The sequence below is a fragment of the Strigops habroptila genome, chromosome 14 (genome assembly GCF_004027225.2).
Source record: "Strigops habroptila isolate Jane chromosome 14, bStrHab1.2.pri, whole genome shotgun sequence".
Taxonomy (NCBI): domain Eukaryota; kingdom Metazoa; phylum Chordata; class Aves; order Psittaciformes; family Psittacidae; genus Strigops; species Strigops habroptila.
In genome coordinates, this window is record NC_044290.2 from 11,254,962 (window position 1) to 11,281,814 (window position 26,853).

The following is a 26,853-nucleotide window of genomic DNA, read 5'->3' on the forward strand; positions in this document are numbered from 1 at the left end:
AGAAAGAGCAGAGAAGGACGGTGAGGTTCTCTTCCTATGGTGGAGCCTGCGCCCGAGCCAGGCAGTGTTAAAGCTCCTCTGGCGCTGTGCAGCGCAGAGCTCCGGCTCCAAAACGTGAGTGGGAATAAATCTCTCACTGGATTTTCCCGTGGGGGAGCAGCTCAGCAAACTGGGGAGCTGCCCATCAGCACCGGTATTTCTCAGCAAAGTTTAAAATCCCTGATTTTGCCTTCTGCTTTTCTCATTTTTTTAGCATTTTCTATTTTTCCAGGGGGAAAAAGCCCTTCTCCAATCCAAAGGACCCCAATGCCTTTACCACCGTCCTCAAGACTCAGCCTAATCCAAATCACCCCCAGCAGGACCTGGCCCCCAGCACCTCCATGTTCCCAGGACTATTTTGTAAGTGGTAAATCACAACGCTGTTTAAAGTGATGCTGTTTCACCAGCTGCAGTGAGTGCGCAGTGATTTAATAGGTAAAACAGACAGACGTGGTCAAATTAACGCTGCCACCCAGCTCAGCCCCTGTAAATAACCAGCATCATTTTACTGCAGCACGGAGATCATTCTCCTGAAATTCTGCATTTCTTTCACTTTATTCTGCACAGCGAGTCCATCACGAGGGTGGGTTTAGGCTTGAATTAAAGCACCATAAAAGCAAATCTCTTCTAGGCACTTGCCTCAGAGTTTTCAGGCTCCCTGTTACCTTACACAGCGAAAAAGCGGGGAAAAACCACCCGTCCTCCAGCTTTCTCACCCACTCCCAGGCCGGCACTTGCCAAGCTTAAATCAACACACCGTGTTGTCTCCAGCTCAAGCTGTGGCCGCTGTGGAGGGTGGTGTATGATCACGACAGGGCAGAGAAATAGATTCTTTTTAATCAACACAGTGATGTAACTACACGAAATTAAGGAATTCTTAGCTAAAATTATAGAACAAATGATAATTCTGCCCCCAGTACATCATCAATCAGCTACCGCTCTTTCTCTCTTTTTTATCTTAACTGTACAACGACCTTCCGATAAGGACATGTTGGAATGTGAAGGCTCTTGAAAAATAAATACATATAGTACAGCAAGGGACAGCAGCACTGCTCTGCACTAGGCAGAGTCTGCAAACCCTGCCAGGGCAGATGTGTCCAACAGCGCCAGTCACCTCCAGACCGGCTCAAATCCACTGCGGTATCACAGGCCACTTCTGAATCACGGAATCACAGACTGGTTTGGGTTGGAAGGGACCTTAAATATCATCCAGTTCCAATCCCCTGCCACGGGCAGAGACACCTTCCACTAGAGCAGGAAGTGGCTCGACACTGACCTCATGTCCCAGGGACTGTGGTCCCGCAGCCCTTGGGCAGATCACCCTGTAAACCAAAGCAGAAGCTTCTGCATCAGCAAATCTTCTGAGATAAGAAAGAAATAGGAATTGCAGTAACATCTAAATTGGGAAGATGTAACATCCCTGCCCTGGAGACCCGACCACAACTGAAAAAAGGTGATGGAGAAGCATTAGCTATAACACTAACACTGTGCACTACATGTAAACGTGTTCAGTGGTGACAACAGGGACGCCTGATTCTTCCCCGCTCACAGCCCTGGTTCCTTAAACCCGGAGTGTGCCACAGCTGCTGGGATTATTGGTTTTTTAAACCAATATTTTTAATAATTGGTTATTAAAAATCCCCCTTTTTAATAAAATGTTAGTGTTTAGGAGGGAGTGATTTTATAGGAGGCAGCACTAGTTACCCAGCAATTAACTGCACTGCACCACCCCTGGGACTTGCCCGAGGAAAGCCACCATCCAAAAACAGACAGTCCCAGATAAATTCAGAGGCACAATCGCATCTGGCATTTTTATTTTGTGCCATTGATCAATGATCGATATAGTTTTGATATCAAAATTAGGGGATCTGGTGTGGGAAAGCCTTTGGTTTTTTTAGAGGATCCCACTATAACCCAAATCTTGCCATTTCACCCCGTTTGGCGCTGCGGCAAATGCCAGCAGGGAGAGCATTCCGATAGATGGGGAGGCAGCATTCCAATGGATGGGGAGGCAGCATCCGCATCTCCTCAGGGTTCCCACTGACCGGGGGAGACCAATCCATGCTGGAATGAGGTCAGAGGGATGCGGTGGCATCACAGCCTCCCTGGTGATGCCATCACCCATCTAACAGCCACCCCTCAGCTGAGGAGGAGAGGCACACTGGCTTTAGGAAGGTGCAAACTGAATCCAGATCAATGGGAGACCTGGATCAGCCTCCCAGCTCCCACAAAACATCACTATAACGCAATTTATTCCAGCACAACAGACCTGATGCACATCAGCCTCCTATTTGTAAGGTTTGAGGGAAAAACCTCCCCAAATACCAACCCAGGTGCTGCTCCCTTTGCTCCGAAAACTCCTTCCCCCTCTGCTCAGACACTTGCAAAGATTGTTTCCTAAAATGCAGTGATTTGATTTAACACAAGGCAGGAAAAAGCATCAAACAAAGGCTGCAATCCACACAGTTCTCGCTCCAAACCTTTCCTGAGATCCGAGTTTGCCTCTGGTAATAAGACAATGTTAATTCTTTCAAAAGAAAAGAAAACTTCCAGCCTGATGTAAAGGCAGCGGCAGCTTCTCACTGTAAAGGGAAACTCCTGACCTTGCAAAACAACGGGGATTAATCAACTTGTCCGTGTCGTCTGAATAGTCCCAAGAACAGGAACTGAAAATAATAATTCAGAAGGTATAAAACGCTGTGTGATAGCAGAGCTGGGAAGCTCTTTTCCATGTCCCTCTTGTTTAGTGTTCGAACTTGTCAAACCACTTTCTTTTGTCAAAGCAGGCTCTTTTGTCGCGAGAAGGCAGAGTTCCGTTCAGCAGACGGACTCTCAGGGTGAAAAATGTTCTAATTATTACACTTTTCATTAAATCTATTATCCCCCCCAAATTGTTCCTGTGTTTCTCTCTGACAATCAGCAGGAAAACCACGGGACAAGCTGTTGTTACCATATTTTTCTCCTCCACGTACATTTGTTCGGGTTTTTGCTCCAGCTGAGATAAGGACAATCTACTGCCCGAGTTTTCTTTGATGCTCCTATAACAAATACATATATTGAAAGAGATTTGTTGAGCTAAATTCCACTCATGCTCCAGCCTAGAGCTAAAAACACCAAGGGAAAAGATTTCAAGGTTATCTCCTTTAACATTTGCTCCAAGTTTACCCTTATCACTGCAATTAACAACACAGAATTCAGTCTATCTTCTGAACTATGCACATAGCAAAGACACATAATGCTGCGAGAAAGCGTCTTCAGTGCTGCAGGCACAAGAAACCCCAAATGCTCATGAAGAAAAATCCCCCCTGTTCTTACAGACAAAGGCTCTGGAAATAGGACAGACACTTACCTTTAAACTCACCCAAAAAAACTACTTCCCAAAGGTTTACAAGCAAAAATAAAAGTTCAAATCTCAGGGTAAGACAGCAAAGGCGAGCAGGGAAATTGCTTTCAAACGCCTTTATTCAGAGCTCCTGCCCCCGCTGCCTTTTCCCTTCTTTTTCAACCTTTTTCATATGCCATTTCCAACACCTTTCCAACACTTTTATTAACGTAACGGTGACAATCGTGACACGGGATCCACACCAGGGCCCCGAGGACTCTCCACCAGGACAAAGACTCCAAATTCAAGCAGCGGCTTAAAGCGGCTTCGATAAAGCACCAACTTTTTAACGCTCGGGTTGAAATGAAAGATTACGGGCTGCGGATTTGGGAAAGGGAGACCTGGTTGAAGGTTTCTCCCCCCCGAAACACGCTCATAGAGCCGAGCGTGCAGGACAGCAGCTCGCTTTGCACACCCGGGCTGCCTTCCCACACTTCTGCGCTGGATCTCGATAACTCTCACACCAAGATCCCCCCTGCTTCAAACCCATACAGTTATTGCCTCCCGGCTCCCCCCGAGACCAACTCCTTGGAGCAGCAGCTTGCTAATAAAACGCGTGTTACTGCTCGATCCGCTTTGCAGCGCTCCAAGAGAACCCTGGAAAGCTCCCAGGGTTGGCTTGGTTGCTCTGGTTCGATGGCAAGAGTTGGTGTGCTCGGCAGAACTTTGGGGGGAATGAAAGACAAGGAGGGAGGACACCTCTTGTACCCCTGCCCAGCGCCGGCACCGGCCCCACGGCGCGGCAGAGCCGGGAAGCGATGAGACAGGGCCACCGGCCCAAAGAGCAACGTTAGACCCGGAATCAGACCGGGGGGCGCGGGGGACACGGCGGACCCCGCTACATAACAAGGCAAAAAGTGATTTCGGGGTGTTTTAGGTCCACGCACCCCCGCGCCTACCCCACAGCAGGGCCGACCCCGCGGAGGGGCGCGGAGATTCCCCCCCCGCCCGGTGCGCGCAGGGCGCCCCGCCCCCGCCGCGCCGTTCCTGGGCCTTTGGCGCCCCCTCTGGACGGTAGCGCGCACCGCCCGCGGCTCCCGCTGCAGTCCGCAGAGCTCCGGCCAGCGCCGCGCTCCGCTACCGCCGCTCCGCGCCCGCGGGGGAACTGGAACCCGCGGGGGGTCGCGTCCCCCCCACTCCACTCCGCAACTCCCGGGAAAATAGAAAATACCGCGGCGGGCGGAGCGGTGCCGGGACCGCGGGGTGGCTGCGGGGTGGCACCGGGGTCCGCCGCCGCCCCGCACCCGCGCAATGCACCCGCCGCTCCGCTGCGCGCCCCGCCCGGGGCTGCCGCTGCCGGGGCCACCCGCCCGCAGCCGCCCCCTGCGCGGAGCGGAGCAGCGCTGCGAGCCCGCCGGCCCCGCCCCGCGGCGGCAGCTCAGCCAATGGGATGCGCGCCAGCCCCCGGGGGCCGGCCGCCCATTGGCGGAGAGCTCCCGGGCCGAAATCACCGCGCAGAGTATTTATTCCCGCAGCGCGGCGCGGGCCGCAGAGCCGCGCTGGAGACCGGCGGGGCGCGTCCGGCACCGCGCTGCACGGCCACGGCCACAGACGGCCCCGAGCGGCACGGCCACGGCCTGCCCGGCCCCGAGCTGCCCACCGACAGCCACCCCCGGCCCCGCGCTGCCCAGCCGGCCCCGGCCTCTCGCCACGCCGGGGTTTTTCCTCCTCCTCCTCTCGTCTTTTCTCTCCTGCAACTTGCAAAAGTTTCTCCGCCCGCCTTTGGGCGTTTGGAGTTTTGGTTTTTGAGTTTCGTTTTTTGAGGGGTTAGGGAAAAATAATAAGAATAAAAAAAACTTTTGCAAACTTTTTCCAGCTTTCTCCCTCTGCTCCCCAGCCGCGCTTCGCGCTGGGGGAGGCTTCACTTCTCCCAGTTTTCCTTTTTTAACCCTTCCCTGCCCCTCAGCCACCTGATTTTTTTTTTTTTTTTCACATTTTCATTTTTTTACCCCCTGTCCTCCCCCTCGGCCACTTTCTCGCATGAATCTCCTAGACCCCTTCATGAAGATGACAGAAGAACAGGACAAATGCATCTCCGACGCCCCCAGCCCCACCATGTCGGACGACTCCGCCGGGTCTCCCTGTCCCTCCGGATCCGGCTCGGATACGGAGAACACCAGACCCCAAGAAAACACCTTCCCTAAGGGCGACCCGGACCTGAAGAAGGAGAGCGACGAGGACAAGTTCCCGGTGTGCATCCGGGAGGCGGTGAGCCAAGTGCTCAAGGGCTACGACTGGACCCTGGTGCCGATGCCGGTCCGGGTGAACGGATCCAGCAAGAACAAACCGCACGTCAAACGGCCCATGAACGCGTTCATGGTGTGGGCGCAGGCGGCCCGCAGGAAGCTGGCGGACCAGTACCCGCACCTGCACAACGCCGAGCTCAGCAAGACCCTGGGCAAGCTCTGGAGGTGAGCGCTGGGGAAGGCAGGGGGATGCTGCGGGAATGGGGAGGAGGAAAAGGATGGGCTCAAGCCTGGAAAACTCGCGGAAAACTTCTGCATGTGCTGGCAAACTTGCAGGGCGTGGGAGAAGCCACAATAGTAGGGAGGAAGTAGGGAAAGTGGTTGTCCCGTCAGGGTTTGCTGGTGGTTTCTTTCCCCTGAGCAATGCCCGAGGGAAAGGGGGGGGCTGGCAGGGCCCCCCCAGTCCGGGACAGCCTCCGTGCTTGTTTGTTTGTGCGCTTGGCTGGAGGAAATGATGGGTTTGGGGATTGCATCAGCTCGGCCCGGAGGAGAAGCGGGATGGGGGGCGCCGGGCGCAGGGTGAGCCCCGCGGGGGTGGGGGGGATGAGTGGTGCATGGCTGCGTGCCCTCCGACTGCCAAAATAAGGCAGGGAGGGGAGCAAACCAGCAGGGAAGTGAGTCACCTGGCTGCCTCCTGCTCTGTGACTGCAGAAGTGGGGAGGGAATCCTAAATTGGTGGCAGAAGAGCAGAGAGTAAAGCCGGCAGCTAAATCACCCTGGAGTGTGTCCCTGCAGGGGTGGCGGGAGGCAAGGGATGGACTCTGCTGAGCATCTTGTGCGGCCACCGACCCTATTTACAGGGAGCAAAAAGGGGGTGACAACCAGCATGTGCCCTAAACCAGGTGTTCAGCATTGCAGGGGGCTTTGCATTTGGAGGGATCAAGGGAAGAGCCTTGGGTTGGTGTTAATTAGCGGGGGGAGCCGCTAATGCCCTCCAAGAGCTGCAACTGACCCCTTATTCCCTATGTCCCCCCCGCCAGGCTGTTGAATGAGAGCGAGAAGCGTCCCTTCGTGGAGGAGGCCGAGCGGCTGCGGGTGCAGCACAAGAAGGACCATCCTGACTACAAGTACCAGCCGCGGCGGCGGAAGTCGGTGAAGAACGGGCAGTCGGAGCAGGAGGAGGGCACGGAGCAAACCCACATCTCCCCCAACGCCATCTTCAAGGCGCTGCAGGCGGACTCCCCGCAGTCATCCTCCAGCATCAGCGAGGTGCATTCACCCGGGGAGCACTCGGGTAGGTACCCATGAAGGCTTGAGGGGGGGAAATCACAGCTACCTAAGAAAAGTTGCACCCCAAACCATGCTGTGATTGGGATTTGGTACAGGGGGGTGGAGAGAGACCCAGAAATGCAGCAAGAAAGGGATGTTTGCACCAGGAGAGGGACAAAGCTGCCCCTTGCCCATAGCACGGGCACAACAATGCTCACCCATGGGTGCCAGCGCCTACAGCAACTTCCACTCCCTCTGCCCATGCAAAATGAGAACTCATACTTTTAAAAATATAACCCAAAAGATGGCCCTGCTGCCATGCCTTATGTTAGAGTTCTCTATTATTTTACCCGGTGCAATAGTTGGGTGCTGATAGGGCTCACAGCTGCATTCCTCACACCTGGAGATGCTTGTGTTACCATATACAACTGCTTTAGGAAGCAATGTGCTGTTATCCAGCCACCCCACAGACCATGGGTTAACTATTAACAGCTTTATCACGGCCAGCAGCACCTCCTGCCACGGGGAGCCATGGGCACTGGGTGCCCGGCCATCATGGGAGCAACACCCCCTTCATGTCCATGCCCTTTCCTTCCTCCCGCAGGACAATCACAGGGTCCCCCGACGCCCCCCACTACCCCCAAGACGGACACACAGCCGGGCAAGCAGGACCTGAAGCGGGAGGGCCGCCCTCTGCAAGAAGGCGGCCGGCAGCCGCCCCACATTGACTTCCGAGACGTGGACATCGGCGAGCTCAGCAGTGACGTTATCTCCAACATCGAGACCTTCGATGTCAACGAGTTCGATCAGTACCTCCCCCCCAACGGCCACCCGGGGGTCCCGGCCACACACGGGCAGCCCGGCCAGGTCACCTACACCGGCAGCTACGGCATCAGCAGCACGTCGGGCACGCAAGCCGGGGCCGGCCACGTGTGGATGTCCAAGCAGCAGCCGCAGGCACCGCCGCAGACACAGCCACAAGCACAACACACGCTGCCAGCGCTGAGCAGCGAGCAGGGCCCGGCGCAGCAGAGGACACACATCAAGACGGAGCAGCTCAGCCCCAGCCACTACAGCGAGCAGCAGCAGCACTCCCCGCAGCAGCTCAACTACAGCTCCTTCAACCTGCAGCACTACAGCTCGTCCTACCCCACCATCACTCGCTCACAGTACGACTACACCGACCACCAGAACTCCAGCTCTTACTACAGCCACGCCGCCGGCCAGAGCAGCAGCCTCTACTCCACCTTCACCTACATGAACCCCACGCAGCGCCCTATGTACACCCCCATTGCAGACACTTCGGGGGTCCCCTCCATCCCCCAGACCCACAGCCCGCAGCACTGGGAACAACCCGTCTACACGCAGCTCACCAGACCCTAAAGCCATTAGAAAAACCAGAAAAAAAGAAGAAATTTCAGAAGAGAAAACACACAAAACAGCACGAAAGCTGCAAGAAGAAGAACTTTCACAGACTTTTTCCTTCTTTGAAATTAAAGTAATAATCAAAGACACTGAGGTTAAAAGCTGGCGGGGAGGAGGAAGCGCTTCTGCACTACAGCATCCCCCCGGGAAGTGGCCAGCCCGCTCTGAGAACCAGCAAAACTCGGTGCAGACTTTCCAAGGACTGGACTTAAACTCCGCTTCCAGGAGAGAGGAGGTTTCCAACCAGCTCGGCTGCCTTGTTCTCTGGACTTTTGTAATGAGTTTTTTTAGCAGTTATTAACAAAAAGAAAAAAAAAAAAGGAGAAAAAAAATGGGGGGGGGAATAAAGAGAAAACTCAGAGTCCTCTGTGAGGAACATTCTCTATTTTAAATATTTTTTAGTATGTACTGTGTATGATTCGTTACCAATTTGAGGGGATTTATACCTATTTTTTAGAGATTTTTTAAATGCTCTTATTTTTCCAACAGCTAAAAAACAACACTTAGCGGGGCAGCCCTAGGTTTTCTTGCAGTCAGAGGTATTTTTGTATAGATTAAGTGTCTTTCTTTCTCTCTCTAAAAAGAAAAGGCAAAAAGCAAACCGCCGCGCTTCGACCTGGGACCGAAGCTCTGGGAAGCGGCCGGCGTCGGGAGGCAGGAGCTGAGCCTGTGCAGGGAGGAGCAGGGGAGAGGCTTTATTTTTCTAACTCATAGTAAAAACCAGCTGGGAGGAGATTGGTTTTTAACGTTTATTTTTTAATAACCTTGAGCCTTAAGAAAGAAAAAAACATAAAAGATTCTGTTTGAAAACCCCACGGCAAGAGGTGCTGTGGGGAAGCCTTAACCGCAGCCCTGTGCCACTCGCCTGTCCCCATCCTGGGGCAGGGGCTGAGCTCGACCCCTCTGCTCAGCCCCGACCACCCCAGACCCCCTCTGCTTGTGGGACATCACAGATACTTTAAGTTATTTATTTTGTGAGAAGAGCAGTTTTTAATCATCTTTTTATTTTCTTTTTTTTTTTCTTAATCTCCTATTTTAAGCCCTTTCAAAAGCGATTGCATTTGTCGGAGCATTATTTGGAAGGTAACCGTGCCTGTTAAATTATGGTCTAAACTGTAACCAGTCCTTTATTTATCTCTTTAATTCTTTTTTATTATTATTATTATTATTCAATTTTTGTTTTGTTTTTGGAATCTGTGTCCTGGGTTTGTACAAACTTGTGCTCTTCCTGGTTTTTTTTCTTATAAGGATAAACTGGAAAATGAAAAGAAAAAGAACTTGTACAAACTAAAGGTTGCCAATGTAGCGGATCACTGAATCATTTGCCTTGTTTTCTGCCTCAGCTCTCTGGGACACATGAGCTCGGGCAAGGACGAGACCCGAGGCTTCCACCCCCCTTAAAACTGGTGTGAGGTGGGGACGCGGACGCTGGGGAAGCTGTGGCTGAACAGTTAAGGATTGCTTTTTAAAAAAGACAGCAAACTTTTTTTATTTAAAAAAGAAAAAAATGATATATTTGTTAACAGGTTTGTTTTTTTTTTTTAGGGATTCAGTAGAAGAAGAAAAAAAATCTTAAAGCACTCTTATAATATGGCATCTTTCTATTTCTGTATAAAAGCAGATCTTTTTAAAGTATTTCTGTAACTTAAAAGACCTGTCATTTAAATCATATTTTGTCTTTAGGTAAGTTTTGGTTTTGTTGGTTTTGTTTGCAAGATCCTTCTCTTTGTGAAACTTACCTTTTTTTTTTTTTTGTATATTATTGTTTGCAATAAATATACATTGTATTAAAAGTTAAACACCCCACCAGTGTCTGAGTTATTAACAGCTTTCAAGCAAACAGGGCCCTGCTAGAAACGCAGGATGGTTTTGGGTTCACTAATGGGGCTTGAGGTCCTATTTATAAGCACAGTCTGAGCCCACCATCAGCAAGCTCCAGCCATCCCCGAGCTCATCCAGTTCCAACCCCCTGCCACAGGCAGGGACACCTTCCACTAGAGCAGGTTGCTCCAAGCCCCTGTGTCCAACCTGGCCTTGGGCACTGCCAGGGATGGGGCAGCCACAGCTTCTCTGGGCACCCTGTGCCAGCGCCTCAGCACCCTCACAGGGAAGAGCTTCTGCCTCAGAGCTCATCTCAATCTCCCCTCTGGCAGGTTAAAGCCATTCCCCTTGTCCTGTCCCTACAGGCCCTTGTCCAAAGCCCCTCTTCAGGTTTCTTGTAGCCTCTTCAGGCACTGGAGCTGCTCTAAGGTCTCCCTGGAGCCTTCTCCTTCCCAGGCTGAATAACCCCAGGGCAGATGCTCAGCACCAGCCGGGGATAACGGACTGCCAAAGGGGTCTAGTCTTTTGGGGCATTCCTACAAAACTGCTTAAGTTCTCCCAAAAGAGCTGAAATCCCCTGAACAGACGAGCAGGACACGTACCATCCTCAAAGATCAATGTCACCACATGTCCCTGCTCTCCCACAGCCCCAGACATGCAGTGCAGGCCCCCCACTGAGGGGCTTTTCCTCTCAAACCCATCTCAGATAACTCACTGCTCCAAACCTGCTGCACCTCAGCAGCAGCTCACTTTGTTCCAGGAAATCCTGCCCATGGCAATGCCATTTCACCCCACCATAAACCTGCCACATCACTTGTTCTATCCTGCCCTGGCACACAGCTGTGCTGAGCTTCACCAGTCCTCAGCCCATTTCCAACAATGAGAAGTGTGTATCATTGCAGAGGTCACTAACATGAGTCTATGTGGGTCCTTTCCCCACCAAGGACACAGTTATTCACATAGGAAAACTTCTGGGAAAACATCATAACCTGACCCAAACTCCATGTGGAAGACACAGTTGGCACACAGCACGCGAGGGTGTGGGGACACTTCAGGAAGCCCCAGCAGATAGCAAAGTCTATGACACCGACCTGATCTACCATTACTTTTCCAACAGTTTATTCTCTCCAGGCTCTTTCCTTGGCCAAAATCCCACCTCTGACCCCAGCAGCACGAGCCTTCCTCCTCGGGGCAGGGATACACACCCGCTGCAGCCCCAGCACACAGCACAGAGCTCACGGCTGCACTGCAAAGCCTCCACACCGTTGTAAAATATTTACTCTCGCTACAAGTAACACTTAAGCCAATTAACTGAAAGGGATTCATTTACTTTGTGCATTAGTTGGGGTCAGTGTCACTATTTACCTGTGCAATCAGCCACCGCGGCCGGTGGGAACACTTTGGTCCGGGCCATTTTCCCGCAGCACGTGGCGGGTTCCCCCTGCCCTGATTGGACTTTGCCCACTCCAAGTTTTGGCTTTACTGTTGCTTTGGAATAAAGGAGCAAACAGAGCTACTGGGTGATGGTGAGGAAGAGCCCTGGAGCCCCAGTGGGATTGAACAGTGCAATAAACCAGTTGATGCCTTTCTGATGCTCAAGTGGGTGGGTTGGGCTATAGCAAGAAGCGGGAAAACACCCCAAAAAGGGGACAGCTTTTGCCTGTCTGTCTCTTGGGGGTCTGGGACATGAGAGACCCTCTGCATCACCCCAGTTTGCACCAGTACAGCAAAACTGAAAGGTGGGAGCACAGGGCAGAGCTGAGCCAGCAGTGCTGCAATGAGCCCCAGCACAGCACCGGGGTCTGCAGTGGCACTGCTGTCCCAACACAGTTCCCCTTTGCTCCCCCTCCATGAACCAGCTCCACCTTCCAGCCGGAAGCATCCCAGGGATATCTTCCTCACAAGAAACTAAAAGAGCAAAGCTCATGACCCAACCCTGGACCTATAATTTCTGCACTGTTTACTTATGGTGTGGGCTTTAATGCTCTTGGCCTCCATTTGAGAAAGCCAAAGCTAGACGCAGGTCCCTGGGCAGCTCCGAGCTTCCTGCCCACCCACAGCTGGGGCTGCGCCCTGCATTGGGGGGGCATGAAAGAGACACCAGGAGGGAGAAACATGCTGGAAAAGCTGCAGAGCTTCAGGGCACTTTGTGCTAGAAAGCAGAGCAGGAGGGGTGGGGAAGCAGAGAAATTAATGGAAGGGAACTCTTACAATGCTGCAGGGCAGGTTTGAGCAGCAGCAGATAAGAGCAGGCGCAGGGACAGATGTGCACTGGGGTGCTGCAATGCTGCATGGTGGGTTTGGGGGCACTGGTGGAGCCCCCCTAGCTCCTGCAAAAGGACACAGGGTGGGGATGGTGGTAGGCAGCATGTGCCTGGCTGCTTTGTCTTTACAATGGCATTTTTTGGCTTAGCCATAGGCTTTTGCGGAAGGAAAATAGCATTTACTTCTTTAAATGAATAGGGAGAAAGTTCCAAAGCAACCCCGGGGAGCCCCATGGCCCATCCCTCATCTCTACCCAGGTCCCTGCGGTGCCCCGTTGTGCCGGGCTCGGTGCCCGGCCAGCTCCAGCCACACACAGCTCTACGTGCCGGCCGCCTGCAGCGGTGTCAGCTGCTCAGCAATGGAGCTTCAATTTGCATTTCCTCAGCCAGCTGTTCATGTTGACATCGTATTAAAGCCTTTTTCCAAGGGAAGGCAGCAAGATCGCAGCCAGCTGTGCAGCGGGATCCTGGGATCGGCTGCAGCTCCTGCCCAGCTGCGGTGCTTGGGATGTGTAACAGGGATATATCGTAGCAAAGCTGGGCTTGCTGCAAGGCAACTGAGATTTGTAAGGGTTTCTCTTTTCCTTTTTCAGGGCCCAGTTCCAGGAGTCAGGTGGTTAAATGAGATGGGGATTTTCATGTCAGAGTGAAAAGAGCGAGTTGGGTTTCCCATGAATCTCAGCATTGGGCTCCCTCCCAGACCATGCTCAGCAGATGGGAATTGCCACCCCTCGGCAAGGAATTGCTGCACCCCAGGAGAGGTGTCTTAGGAAGGGGAGAACAAACGTGAACCCCCCCTTCCTCTGCTGCCACCAGCAAAATTTGACTAAGATGATTGGATTTGATGCTGTAAAGATAAACCTGTCTGGAAAAGGTGGGGAAAGAGGAGAGCTTAGAGTTACAAGGCACAAATGGGTCCAAGGAATAAGAGAGGATACTGGAAAATAAAATAACCCTTAAACATCTTCAGCACAAGGCTCCTTCCTACCTTTCAGACCATCTCATGCTCAGAACAGCAGTGACCATGGGGATATGGGCATAGATGGGATCAGAGCTTGGGAAGCAGGTGCCAAGGATGCTCCATGCAATGCTGCAGACCACAGAGCCCCTGCTGAACCCTCTGCTGCTGCCCCCAAGGACTTCTCCTGCACCCACATCCCTTGAGTTTGCAGCACCAGCTCCAACAGTGCAAAGGCAGAGGGCTAAAGCAAGCGGTTGGGCAGCACCCATCACACCAGGACCACACTAACACCTTGTGAGGGAGGGAAGGACAAGGCTTCTGCAGCCCTTTCCTGCTCCCCAGCAACTTTCCCCCTTGAGAGGAAGGCAAAGCCACCTCATTGCAGAATTAACCTCTTTGGAGCAGCAATGGGTCATTACTGAGTGGCCATTTGCAGGTCAAGCAGCAAAGCCTAGTATCCACCCATCCTGCAGATCCCAAAATTCCCAGGAACATGCCACAGACACGATCAGCATGGGCACAGACATGCCGTAAGTGCTACTGTAATATAAATAATTGATCCTAAGGTGCCTCGGGGGCCGTAAAGACCTCAATTGTTAGCTCCTTGGGTCAGAGCCCACCTCTTTACTATATGTTTGCACAAGGCCTACTCTAATGGGGCGCTGAGCCACAATCGGGGTCCTGAAGTGCTATTGTAATACAACTACTAATCGTGCAATAGCTGTTATACAAGCAGCCCCTGCTCAGGGCTGCACTCCGAAGGCTCATAAACCGGGCAAGACTCTATTGAAGTCAACAGGAGCTTGGCCCACGCGCGGGGAGCTGGATTGGAGCTGGATCAGCCAACCCTGCGGCTGTGAAATTCCAGGTTAATTCCACACGTGTGCATGTGCTGTGTGCACATGCGTGCATGTAAAGGCTGAGACCATCAGGGGCGAGTAGCTTGAGCTTTGAGACACGTTGTTTGTTGAGCTGGGGTGGGGAGGGGAGTTATTTCTTCATTAAAACAGAGTCACGTTTATAAGAGGCACAATAAAAGTCGCTTGAAATAAGAAATAGCAGCAGCGATAGGCAGGGAAGGGAAACCAGCCTCCAAATCCTCATTTCTAATTAATTACCTGCCTGGGAGCTGCTCTCTGTTGCAGTGACTACAACGTTTTACAGGGAGAAAGTCTGAGAGCTGGGTCTGTGCAGCTTACGAGCGCTGTGACCGCAGCGCGCCGGGAGCGGAGACGCAATAACACAGCTTAGGCCCGACAGAGAGAGGTGTAACCGGGTCCAAGGGCTGCCCGAGCCAGACAGATGAAGCCATTCAGCCTGGAAATAAGTAAATCTTTAACAAGGCTGTAGCTCCGACTTGAGGAAACCCACAGGCTGAGGAACGTGTGGTTGTCCTGAGACAGCCACGTGCAGAAAACACCCATGCGGAGTGCGAGCTGCAGAGGTACCAGCACAATGACAACCTGGCCACATCCCCTGCCATGTGGTAGGGTCAGCTCCAACCCCTGGATCTGGCATCACCTGCATCATCCTCCTTAAAAATCCCATCTGCACCCTACAGAGTCCAATTTCCCGGCTTTCAGGGGACTTCTAGTCCCCAGCCTGGAGTTTCCTTCAGTACAAAGTGATGTTTCTCGCTATTGGAAAGGATGTCTCATCTCTTGAAGAGTTCAAGGCCAGGTTGGACAGAGCTTGGAGCAACCTGCTCTAGTGGAAGGTGTCCCTGCCCGTGGCAGGGGTTGGAACTGGTTGAGCTTTAAGGTCCCTTCCAACCCAAACCATTCTATGATTCAACCTTTGGTGCTCAAGGTGACAACTCGGATATGATCCTCCAGCTCAGAACAGGCAGGACACTGTTTCTGCCCAGAAGGTCCCTTGCATGCCCCAAGATGTGGCAGAGGGAAAGGGAAATGGGAGAAAAAAATTAAACTAAATTAAAAAACCCCTTTACGTTTGGTTTTCTTTCCCCCAAAGCGGGGATTAGTTACACACGTCAGCTGGGCAGAAACCAACTATCACCAAGCAAAGTCTCGCTCCATAAATTTTAAACTGCTAATAATAAGGCTGGACAGGAGTTTTAAAGCTTCAGTAGACAGTTTACAATTAACCTACTCCTGTCAGCTGGAAAATCACCTTACAGTGAGATTCCAGTTCATGTCTGACTCACTTTGAGAGTTAGAAACTGCTTCTGAAACCCAGTAAATCCAGCATCATGCAGGGGAAGGCCCAAGGGGCAGAGTTTCAGCCCAGACCTGACCTGAATTTCTGATGTTGGGGCAGATTTTCACAGGCATCCCACAAGGCTGCAGCCCAACCCTCAGGAGCCTCCCCAAGTTTTGAAGCTCTTTGGACTTATCCTTGTCAAGGTTTTTATCATCTGCTCCAAGGGCACAAAAACCTGGCTCAATATGCCTTTGATCCAGCAGTTGCAATGCAGGTGAGGGAGAGGAAGATAGGGATTTTGAAGCCGCAAGCTACCAAAGATGCACAGAGGATCACAACCCAATGCCATCGTGTCACGGAGCATAGGACATGCCTACCACACCAGCCCTGTTGCCTCCTGAGTCTCTCCATGAGCTTTTCCAAGCTGTCCAAACTGGTAGGTGAAATCCATGAGTTGAAGCCACCATCCCAATCGTCACCTCCTGACCAAGCCAAGCTAAACAGGTACACATGGACATCCCTATGGCCGAACATGGGTACAGCCATTGAGACACAACTCGGTTGTGTCTGATCCCATCTTCTCCCTCTTTTGCCAGCTCACTTACAACTCTTAAAGACAAAAAGCATACCATAGAGAAAGCACAGCATTTCTTTGGTGAACAGCATGTGAATTCAGGGAAGCTTTGGCATCCAAACCAGCCTATGTGGAGCCGACAGCTTCACATGCCAAAGACTTTGGTCCCTTGTCTTTAGCCACAGCCACAAGGTGAAGCTTCAGAAAGGTCCCATCTGAAATATCTTTAGCAAAACCCTGATAGTGAATTGCATTAGTGAGGAGTAAGTTGGGGGGGAGTGTGGGGTGACACCCAGTCATTTTCTGTGATTAAAAGGCAAATTTTATTCCTCTAGAAACTTGGAAGCAAATGTGGCGTTGCCATGGTTTCACACCCACTGGCTGGAAATGACAATATTAGCAGGGTGACCTGGTAATTAGAAACTGTGCCCCCAGGTCAGGCTGCGGAGAAAATAAAGAGAGATTACGGAGTCCTAAAGACACAGCATAATGCTGCGGGCTCCTGGGCTCCCTACCTTTTATAACCGGCCCATTTAAATGCAGATTATGACTTTCCACCTGGGGCTGCTAATCTGTCTCACAGCCAGATCAAACAATAAGGCATCTCTCCACACTGTGGGGCCAGGGTGCTTTCGAGCCCGGTCTGTCATCAGGTCTGTCAGTCTGTCTATCCCCCTTTTCTCAGGGTAAAACCCAGAGTTTTTCATTGGCAGATGATTATTTTTCCACCCTGGATGTTTATGTCCTCCCCTCTCCCTCCCCCAAACCCCATCCACTTGGACAAACCAGGCTCAGATTTTCCTCTCGGTGATGCAATGTGAAACAAGGGGGAGCAATCAAGCTCATTAGCACAGAGCTGGCATACAGTCAGTTTAGGAGGGGGGGGGAAGGATTATGCAGCACTACTGAGATAGAAGAGGGTGATTTCAAGGAAGCAGGTGGCTGCTCTCAGCCCAGCATCCCTATGATGGCACGAGGAGGACTTGAGGATCCAGACTCTCTCAGCCCAGCAGATCCTACTGGTCTTAACTGGGTGAGGGTGGGAAGAAGCATGCAATCCCCATGAAAGCTACCTGCCATTGCTCCAGCCCTTCCCCGATGAGATGTCTCATGGAAACAAGTAGCATCAGTGTCATCAGCATTTGGAGACTATGCTTAGCACTGAAGGACAGGGAAGACAAACACTACATGTCTGAAAGCATGGAGATGAGAAGGGTTCAGGGGAAACCTCAGAGCAGCTTCAGTGCCTAAAGAGACTACAAGAAACCTGGAAGAAGGGCTTTGGACAAAGGCCTGTACAGACAGGACAAGGGGAATGGCTTTAACCTGCCAGAGGGGAGATTGAGATGAGCTCTGAGGCAGAAGCTCTTCCCTGTGAGGGTGCTGAGGCGCTGGCACAGGGTGCCCAGAGAAGCTGTGGCTGCCCCATCCCTGGCAGTGTTCAAGGCCAGGTTGGACACAGGGGCTTGGAGCAACCTGCTCTAGTGGAAGGTGTCCCTGCCCATGGCAGGGGGTTGGAACTGGATGAGCTTTAATGTCCCTTCCAACACAAATCATTCCCTGACTCTATGATTCTATGAAAGAGGGTGGGATACCTGCATATCAAAGCAGGGCAAAGTCTCCAGATCCAACACTTGTTCTGGTCCCCAGCTTGCCTCAGATATCAGCTTGATGAGCCCTTGGCACGCAAAACCACCCAAGGTTCCTGCCCTGGCACAGCAAGTGTGGTTCATGCTACTCTCAGCAATAGGGTGCTTACCCCAGGGTCTGATCAAGGAGACAGCAGCCGAGGTGTTTTCAGCTGTGTTTTCTCTGTTGGCAGCTGCTGGTGAGGACTGTCCTCACGTGGTGCACAAGGAAGGTAGAAAGAAACGGGGCACAAGTAATCCCTGCACCTGGACATTAAAAATCCATCCCCCGTTTGAAACGGCGACAGCGGGTAACGCCAATATCACTGCAGCCAGACGAGTACATCAACACCAGCAGAGAGTCAAGGGTTTAAGCTCCTTAGACTCCTGCACCTGGCTCTTTAATGCTCTTCATTTTCACCAAGAGAGTATTTCAATGAGGGCTAATAACAACTCCACACACTTAGCAGCCTCTGTCCCTGTGCCTGTCGTGTATTTCTTCACCACCCAGAGCAGGTGCCAGGTTCGTGGTCATTGGGAACCTTCTGCAGCTCCGCAGAGAGCACCACGAGTTTTGTCTGCTGTGCTGAGGTTGCCAAACTTAAGGGCTCAAGACCCAGTTTGTCCTATCATGATCCTGTCTGTGACAGACTCTGGTGTAATATAGGGGGTTTCTAGGTCCTACTATTCCCTCCTTGTATAGACAGTCACCATCTCTGTTGCTTTATAGTCCCAGAAACCCAAGCTCAGAAGCTCAATCTATGACCAGTTCTAAACATTCCCCAGTCCAGAGCCACCTCACCCTTCTCAAAGTAGGAATAAAGGGAAAATGATGCCTAGAAGACTCGAGAGGACACAGCAGAGGATACCATCTTCCTCCCACACCCCACTCTTTACAATGTGCTCTTGGCAAACAGGAAGTAAAAACCAACAGGGCATCCTGGAAAAGAAACCAACTACCCTTGGAAAGCTCAGCCTCCCAAGTGCAGCTCTGGGCAAAGCCCTTCCTTTCCAGCTGCCTTTTCTTCAGCAGTAAAATAGTGGTTGCTTCTTGAAATAAAACAAAGAGGACTAGTGAAGGCATTGGGCACACAAGACAAGCAAGACTGGATCCCCCAAACCTTCCCGCACTCTCCTCTGGCATCCAGGCAAACCTCAGCTCTTCTGTGCCTCAGTTTCCCCCTGCTTGCCCAACTGAAATCCAGCAACACTGCACAAACAACTCTATTTCGACCCTTGGAAATCAGAGATATTGCACAAGATCATTGTTAGATACCAGCACTGCAAAAGTGGGTTTGGTCACTTTAGTCCTGCAGGCAGCACAGGCATGTTTCATACCACTACAAAAAGACCGCAATAAAAAGCCTTATTAGCTTCATACTTGCCTTCCCCAACCCCTCCGCTGCCTCCCATCCCCTTCCCTCGCCCCCACTCCTCCTCCCTTCCCAAACTGTCATGGTTTATTTTGTTTGGGTGAGTTTTCTTTCTCTTTCCTCCCCTCACCCCTCGCAAACAGATAGCTTTCCCATGGCGATCCAGCCCGCTCTGTGCCCATTAGCATCCTTGTGCATAATTAGAGCCGGGGGCATTGTCATGCAAAGCAGCCTCGGATGACAACACTTCAGCCCGGACGACGCAGAAATGCGGCGAGGAAGTTTCTCACACTGGTTTTAGCCAAGGCAAACTGGTCTGTGCACGGGTTTGAGATGTTAATTAATCGATGGGTGCTGGGCTCCCATCACAGCACCACCGATACAGGAGGAAGGAGCCCCAGCCACCCGTTGGTCCCTGCACCCATCTGACCACAGGCTTCACATTGCTCTGTAATTCTTTTAGCTCATTAAAATCAATTAAAACCCGCACCCCAGACAGCCACGGAATCATTTCCCACCAATCTCAAGGGATAATGGCGCACAAAGTGTTTCCATTGCAGCAGCGTGGCTCTGTCCTCACTGCTCTAGCAGCTCACACACAGCCAAAACGGCTCAAAAACCTTTTTCTCTTCCCAAGTCAATGTCTTCCGGGATTTTCTTTTGGCTCGCTCTAGCTGGATACTGGTGGTGTCCCTTGGGAAGAGTTCACACAGTGTAATGATGGTTGGGATGGGCGAGCTGGCTGAGGACAACTCAACAGAGAAGACAGGCTCGATGCTGAGTTCTGCTCAGCCAAACCTGTCCTCTTCTGGAACCTTCCTCTTCTCAGCTGCCACCTCCCCTGTTCCTTGGGCAGCAATGTGAGCTGCTGGGTGCATGTAATGGGCACAAGGGCCAGAAAGACTCTAACTTAGGAGGAGCAGATTTTGAAATACCTTTAGGAGAGCCAGAGGAAAACATCCTGATCTACCCACCCCAACAAGAACAGCCACATTCACTATATGGCAGAGCAAAAGATCAGCTTGTAAAGGGAGAATAAAGGTAAAATTATAAGTAGGCTCTAAGAAATACCCACATCCCATTTTCAGAAGGGATTTAACTTCCTAAGGGGCAAAGTCCCTTTCACTTGCAGTGGGATTTGCACGCCGTGTGCAGCAGTCTCTGCTGCAAAGAGTTTAAGAGCCTCCAGTGGGAGGATTTCACTCCAAGGGAGAAGGTTTGGAAGCATTTTATCACCCCCCAAATGCTCGCTGCAAGAACATGGCACATCTGCTCCCTGCAAACAAGATTTCAATGTCTCTTCATATCCCTCGACCTGCTTTGCCAACATTTTCTGTAACAGTAACAAGCTTTTGATAAAGAAATTACGGAGAAAAACCTGTGGAAAGCTGCTGTGGGGAAGGACAGCATCTGCTTTGAATCACTCCTGGTTATTATTTTAGCTATTCTTTGCCCTCCCTCACACTAATTCCCACTCAGCAAAGGACACGGGTGCAAGCAGCATGCCTATACCAGCCCAGGCTGGATGGGGCTTGGAGCAAACTGGTCTAGTGGAAGGTGCCCCTGCTCAAGGCAAGAGGTTGGAATTGGATGAGCTTTAAGGTCCTTTCTAACCCAAACCATTCTATGACATGATTCTATGGTATACACCACAGGAGGCTTCCCAACAGACTGTATATAGAACCTCGCTCCACCTGAACATCCCAAAGCTTTCCTCATGATTCCAACGACCCCCCAGACCACAGGCATCACCCTGACTCAGGATCCCGCTGCAGCAGGTTGACTCACAGCAGTTGTGGTCTCAGGGAGGGTATCTGGGACGTTTCCAAGGTGCCATGGGTTTAACTGTTAACCTCCGAGCTCCACCCTTTGGTTTCACCCTGGGAATTCGCCCTCCCTCAAAGCAGAGCCCGAAGCAGCAGCACATAAAGCTGCCGCAGAAGTGAGCAAGCATGAGTCAGCGAGAGGTGATGGGGATGTCTCCTGACCACATCCCTGGAGGATGCCAACACCCCACATCACCAGATGGCCGACCCCAGAGAGGGTCACGAAACTAGTGATTTCAGCCAAAACTCCAGCCAAGGGCCACCCTGTACACCAGGTTGTTAAAGGGTCTGGTTCTCATTAACAGTCCCACAGGGCTGTGTGTGCCCGTGGAACCTCCCCTGCATGACCCTGCCCTGAAGTGAACAGAGGGAAAAGCTGCAGTGAAGGAGTAGAGCATGGTACGAACACCCGCGTGTCCCTCCCCACATCCTATCCTGCTCCCACCCACCTAAACCAACGACAGCTCAGCCGAGGGGACACTGTGATCTGCCTAATACTGATTGACTCGTGAATGCCACGGCTGGAGCTGCCTGGTGGGTGTAGCACTGACATAGCGCTAGAGCAGCAGAGGGGAGAGCACTCCAGCCACAAGATACTGAAAAGATTTAAATGGATCTGCTTTGAAGGTGGCATCATTTTGTTCTACCATCTCCAGGGGCTTTGTGCTCCGCTCACCACACACAGGCAGCCACTGACATGGACTGCAGGAAACCCCAACAATCCGCAGATGCTCGGGGCTGGGGAGGTCAGGGATCGCTCTTGGCTGCAGCTCCCCAGCGTGTTTGCTTTGCCTGCCCCCAGCCCCTGCTGCAGTGTGACCCAGCCTGTGACCCAGAACCAGCCCCTGATTGCAACCTTCTGGAAGGGCAGCAGGTTTAATGCACTCCCCCGGGATGGGAGCAGGGCAAGAGGAGCTGCCAGCAGCGCCTTCCCTCCGGGGCTGGGTGGTTTGGTTGACAAGAGGCTCCTACAGAGCTGGGTGATGAGCAGCAGAGCAGAGGGCAGCCGGGCAAAACAAGTGGGTGCAAACCTCAGAGTGTTTCGTAGTTATGAGTTCAACCAACGTGATAGCCCAGACCCTGGGGAGGGGGACAAGGACATTGCCAATGACTGGGCAAAAGGCACAGAGCACTGATGGAGCAGGACAAAGCCACACGAGGGGTTTGGGTTGCTCCTCTCCAGGGACAGCCACCACAGGCATGGAGCTGCAGAACAAACCCAGCTTTGCTGCCTGTTTGCTCCTGTACATCCCCCTTCAGCACACCTCTGCTGCAGGGAAGTGTCCTGGCAATGCCTCCGGTTCACCAGGATGCTTTCCCAGTTCTCTAAACGGAGCAGAGATCACTGATCCCTTTCACAACTCTTGTTATTTTACCAGCTTTCTGCTAGTGAGATCTTTGTTTTGCTTCCTGCAAAGTTTCTTGCCTGGGAAATGACTTTGCAGCAGGACAAGAGTTCACTGGGGTAGATCACACATGGTTGTCCCACCACAGGACAGAAAGAGGTTGGAAGATAGAGCAGAACACCACAAATTCTCCATATCCCCCCAAGTGAGCTGCCCTCTTCTCCATTCATTTTGGAAAGTGAAAATATAACCCAGAGAAATTAAATCCTCCCTAAAGTTAAACCTCCAGCACACGTTAACTTCAGCAGTTCAGAAAATGACAACTCTTTGTTTAGACTTTCTCCTAATTCATATTTTATACGGGCCTCTCATAATCCATACTCCATCCATCTTCCTCCTTATTTGTTTTCTCTTTCCCCCTCCTTTTTTCTTTTAACCTGTTTAATCCTTTTAAGTTCAAGGATTTGAAAAGTAAATACCATAAAAGATGAAAGGTGCGTTGGAGGAAATCAACTTTGATAAGAGGCTTTTATGGCTTGTAAACCTTATTCCGGCCCTTTGGCTTGAAAGGCGACACTAATTTTAAGAGCCTTATGCAAGCCTCGCGTTGAGCTTAGAACAAAATAAATTGTACCAGCCTACAAGTGATGGGCACCTGGCGAAGGGTCTTCTCACCACAGCACACTGAAGGCTTGCTGGAAGCTGGACAACGAACAACAGGACAACTCTGGGCTTGTAATTCATTTGCAAGAATCCAAGCAACCCACAAAGCAACTTTTTAAAGGTGAAAACCACTAAATATTAGATTTAGGAACATAACCCTGACTAAATCACTGCTGTGATACTCTCTTTAGCTGCAAGGCTGCAGCAACAAAGCATTGCACCTCCAACCCGCTGCTCCAGAGCTAAAGCAGACAGCGAGTGGCTCCTCTCCAGCAGCTCCACATCACAGCCCCAGGACACAGGACCCCTGCCCAGCACCATAAGTGTTAAATGGTCCCAGCTCCACTTCATGGGCAAGCTTCAGCTTCTTCCATCACCAGACCCGGGTGCAGTTAGGTCACAGCTTGGCAGAGCTGCTCCTGCTCCGGGCGGAAAGACGGAGAGCGCGGATTGCGTAAGAGGAGTGTTTGGAGACGGAGATGTGTTGTTTGACAGGGTAAACACAAAGACTGCATCACTTGTTTGAACATGGGCCACAGGATTCAAAGGGAAACGTCCTGAGCTTGGGTTTGTCCACTCGGACAACGCCTATGCACAGCGGATGTCACACTCCAGGTCCTCAAGGCTAAGGTTGGGACCAAAGAGCCACCACCCTCTCCTCCAGCAAGCCCTTAGTGCTGGGCACCACCAGCAGTGCCATCACCCCCATTTATCAGTGGGTGACTGCACCATGGAATCACTTCCATGTGCTCTCTAGAGGTGACTAGCGACCACTCAAGGCAAACTCCCAGTGTCAGATTGGGGTTTTACAAGTGCTCCCCTCTCCCTTGAGAAGCAAGGCAGCTCGCTCCTGCACAAGGTACCGGCTGCAAATCACCCCAAAACAGATAGCTGCTGGGGGCTGAATAATTACACTGGGAGAGTGAGCGGCTGCAATCATCATTAGCTATAATGCTGCTTGGTGCTAATTAGCATCACGTGGGAAGCTCATGCAAAGCAGTATTATGAGGGAAATGAGCTGCAATCCAAAAGATGAATATCTAGCTGGAGACCAAGGCTGGTTTCCTGCAACACTGCTCTTCCCAGACAGGCAGGGATGTGCTGAGAGAGAGACCATTCCATTAGATGATGGAAAGGAACTCACTGAACATCAGATCATCATCTTTCAGATACAGGGAGACTCTCTTAGTGGCATGAAGGGTTTGAATTATTTTAGCAACATTTACCCAGATTCCTCTGGCCTCTGGAGCAGGCCAGGAGAAGGTTATCTCCATCATCCCATACCACACAGGGTGGCGTGCTCTTGGCCATGTGCAGGGGCAGATTGGTGCCTTCCCCATGCCATGTGCGTTGCATACTGGGTCCCATCCCAGCTTAAGGCTTTGAGCCAACTACGTACAATAACAATCCTCTCCCGCAGACACACGCTGTGTCCACATATCCCCAAAGCTGGAGAGGAGTTTGTAGATCAGCTCCTCTCAAGTTTTAGCCTGAAATTGCATCAAGAACCACAGAAGAAGGGAGATAATACTGCTCAGCCACCATGGAGTTTTCCCAACAAACTTTGGGTCAGGTCCTGTCTGTGGTTTTGGGACTGCCTCGTGCAAGAAAGCACAAAGAAAATACAATCTTTTTCCAGCCAAGCCCAGTGCAGAGCTGAAACCTCAAATCCTCCATGTGTCAACTTAGCCATGATGCCAAGGAAGGACAGTGCATTGAGCTGCATCACCCCAGCAGAGGGAATGGCTTGATGGACCCAAACCCATGGGATCTGTGGGAGGTTTTTCCATAGCCTCTGCTGCTGGTGGGTGCTAAAACTGAGCAGCACGTTTAGCACAAGCAGGCTGGAATCTGGGCTCTCCTCTGCAGAGTAGTGGAGACACAAAGGGGGAAGCAACAAACAGTTCTTAACTTAAATATGTCCCAGTCTAAACTAGCAAAATGGATAAAGGGTGTGAGAAAATGGGACAGGCGGGGAACGCAGACTGAGAGAGCTTAAGGATTTGCCACAGTGGGGACTGAAAGCTGGATTTCTGGATCCCAGATCAGTTTGATCCCAAACCCCTTCACACGCCACTGCCCTGGCTGTTGGGAACCGTTCCTACGCCAAGGCAAATCCAACTGCAATTCTAATCCATCCCAAATATCATTACAAACACTACCTGGGGCACTGCAACCCCCTGCTCACCCCAGGAACAGGGATTATGATAGCTGAAGGTGTTGAGATCCTGGAAGAAATGCTGCTGGGACACAGAAGTCCATTCCCAAGGAATAGACTTTTGGAGCTCAACCTTGCCCCATGGGGCTTTTGCATTTATTCCCCTTCTTATTATAGTATTTTTACTGAAAAGCCAAAACGTTTGCAAATGCTGTAATCAGTGTTCCCAACTGAAACATGCTGCCAGCAGATCCAAACAGCAGCAATTGTTTCCACTACCAATCTTATATCTCCTGCAGACCTGCAAATCCATGAAACATCTTGTTAGGACGCTGGGCTGAAGCAACACAGCGGGCTAGAAATTACCCCGGTGAAACCAGCTCAGCTTTTTTCCATTATCCAGGCTGAAAAAATGCCAGTAAATAATAACAATAGTGAAAATAATCAGGGGAAAATGGCTGAGGACTTTTTCATAACCACATGTAGCACAGTTATCTTGGGAAAGACTTTCCATCTCAACCCAGATGTCAGGTGTTACACCAAGAATCCTTACCAGACCCAAGCTCAGTTTTCAAGGTCTTTTTCTTGAGTGAACCAGAATTAGAGTTATTATTTCATGGCAATTCTAAGCAATTTCCAACCTTTGGCTAATTTTCACCTGGGAAGCACTTCAGGCAAGTCAGGAGCTGAAGGTCAGTGCCATAAGGAGGAGATAAGACACAGCATACACTGTCCCTGTGCCATCTCCAGCACAAGAACTAGGGTGGGATGCAGACACTTTGCTTCCACTCACTACATGCCTCTTCCAACCCAGGAGCCATCAAGCTGCAGGATGATGAGGTGGGAGAAAAGCTGCCTCTTCTCACAGGATACCAACCCTTAAACCTTTAATACTAATGAACACTCATGGCCAATACAATTGTCTTTGCACCGCAAGCATTGTCCAGCCTGCTCCACACTCATCCCCCTCTCCCCACTCAGCAACACCAGTGCCCAACTAATGTTACACAGGAGAAGGAGAGGCAAAACCTGCAGCTGTTTTAAGCAGCCCCACACCGCAAATGCGATTTGCTAACAGTCATTACAACGTGCCTGCAACATTTGGCCACCAGACTTGCTCCTTATTTGTTTTTAGAGGACAGAGGATTGCTCAACAGCTGTTGTGTAGGCCTGGTTAGCCAAAAAACAATCATACCCTACCCTAAGCACATCTCCAGGGAGACCAAGTGGGTTTTTCCACTTATTTGTACACCACCAGTAGCACCAAGGGATTCTTACCTAAATCAGGCCCTTTGCAAACCAGCCCCACATGGAGGGAGAGGAGCCATTCAACTCTATGGGAATGAGGGCTGCAAGGCAAGGAGTGAGGAAGAGGAAGGACTGTCCTCCCCAGGCTGGGAGGAGTGGCACAGAGCAGCTAAAGCAGTGTCGTAGTGGTGGCCATAACTCTGATGGACCTAAATTTGCAAGGTCTGAGTGCCCAGAGGAAGAGAAAGCACTTCCCTGGCTCAAAGGGCTGTTTCCAATAAAGACCAGCATCCAGGCAGTCACACTTTCCAGACCTATCCATTCCACAGTGCAGGAAACCAGTGGGACCTAACCAAGGAATGAGGTAAGGAGCCCAACAGCCTAGGAATAGCAGCCCAGGCACTCGGACCACACGTATATCCTGCACGAGCCCTCAGCTGAAACCAGCCCCATAGTCCAAGAGCTGGTTTAACTCATTTGAGACCTGGAAGGGACCCAGCAGCAGGGAAACACACGCACAAGTTGTA

The 26,853-nt window shown here is 51.3% G+C and overlaps 1 protein-coding gene and 1 long non-coding RNA gene across 4 annotated transcripts in view; one reads left to right on the forward strand and one right to left on the reverse strand.

Moving 5' to 3' along the window:
* Positions 1–26,853, reverse strand: part of LOC115616760 — a 122,177-nt gene that overhangs the window by 52,510 nt on the left and 42,814 nt on the right. The gene's annotated exons all lie outside the window — the stretch shown is intronic.
* SOX9 (SRY-box transcription factor 9) lies at positions 4,887–8,864 on the forward strand. Its single transcript, XM_030506437.1, has 3 exons — positions 4,887–5,832; positions 6,648–6,901; positions 7,481–8,864. The coding sequence occupies exons 1-3, from the start codon at positions 5,402–5,404 to the stop codon at positions 8,257–8,259; spliced, it is 1,464 nt and encodes a 487-aa protein (XP_030362297.1). The 5' UTR covers positions 4,887–5,401; the 3' UTR covers positions 8,260–8,864.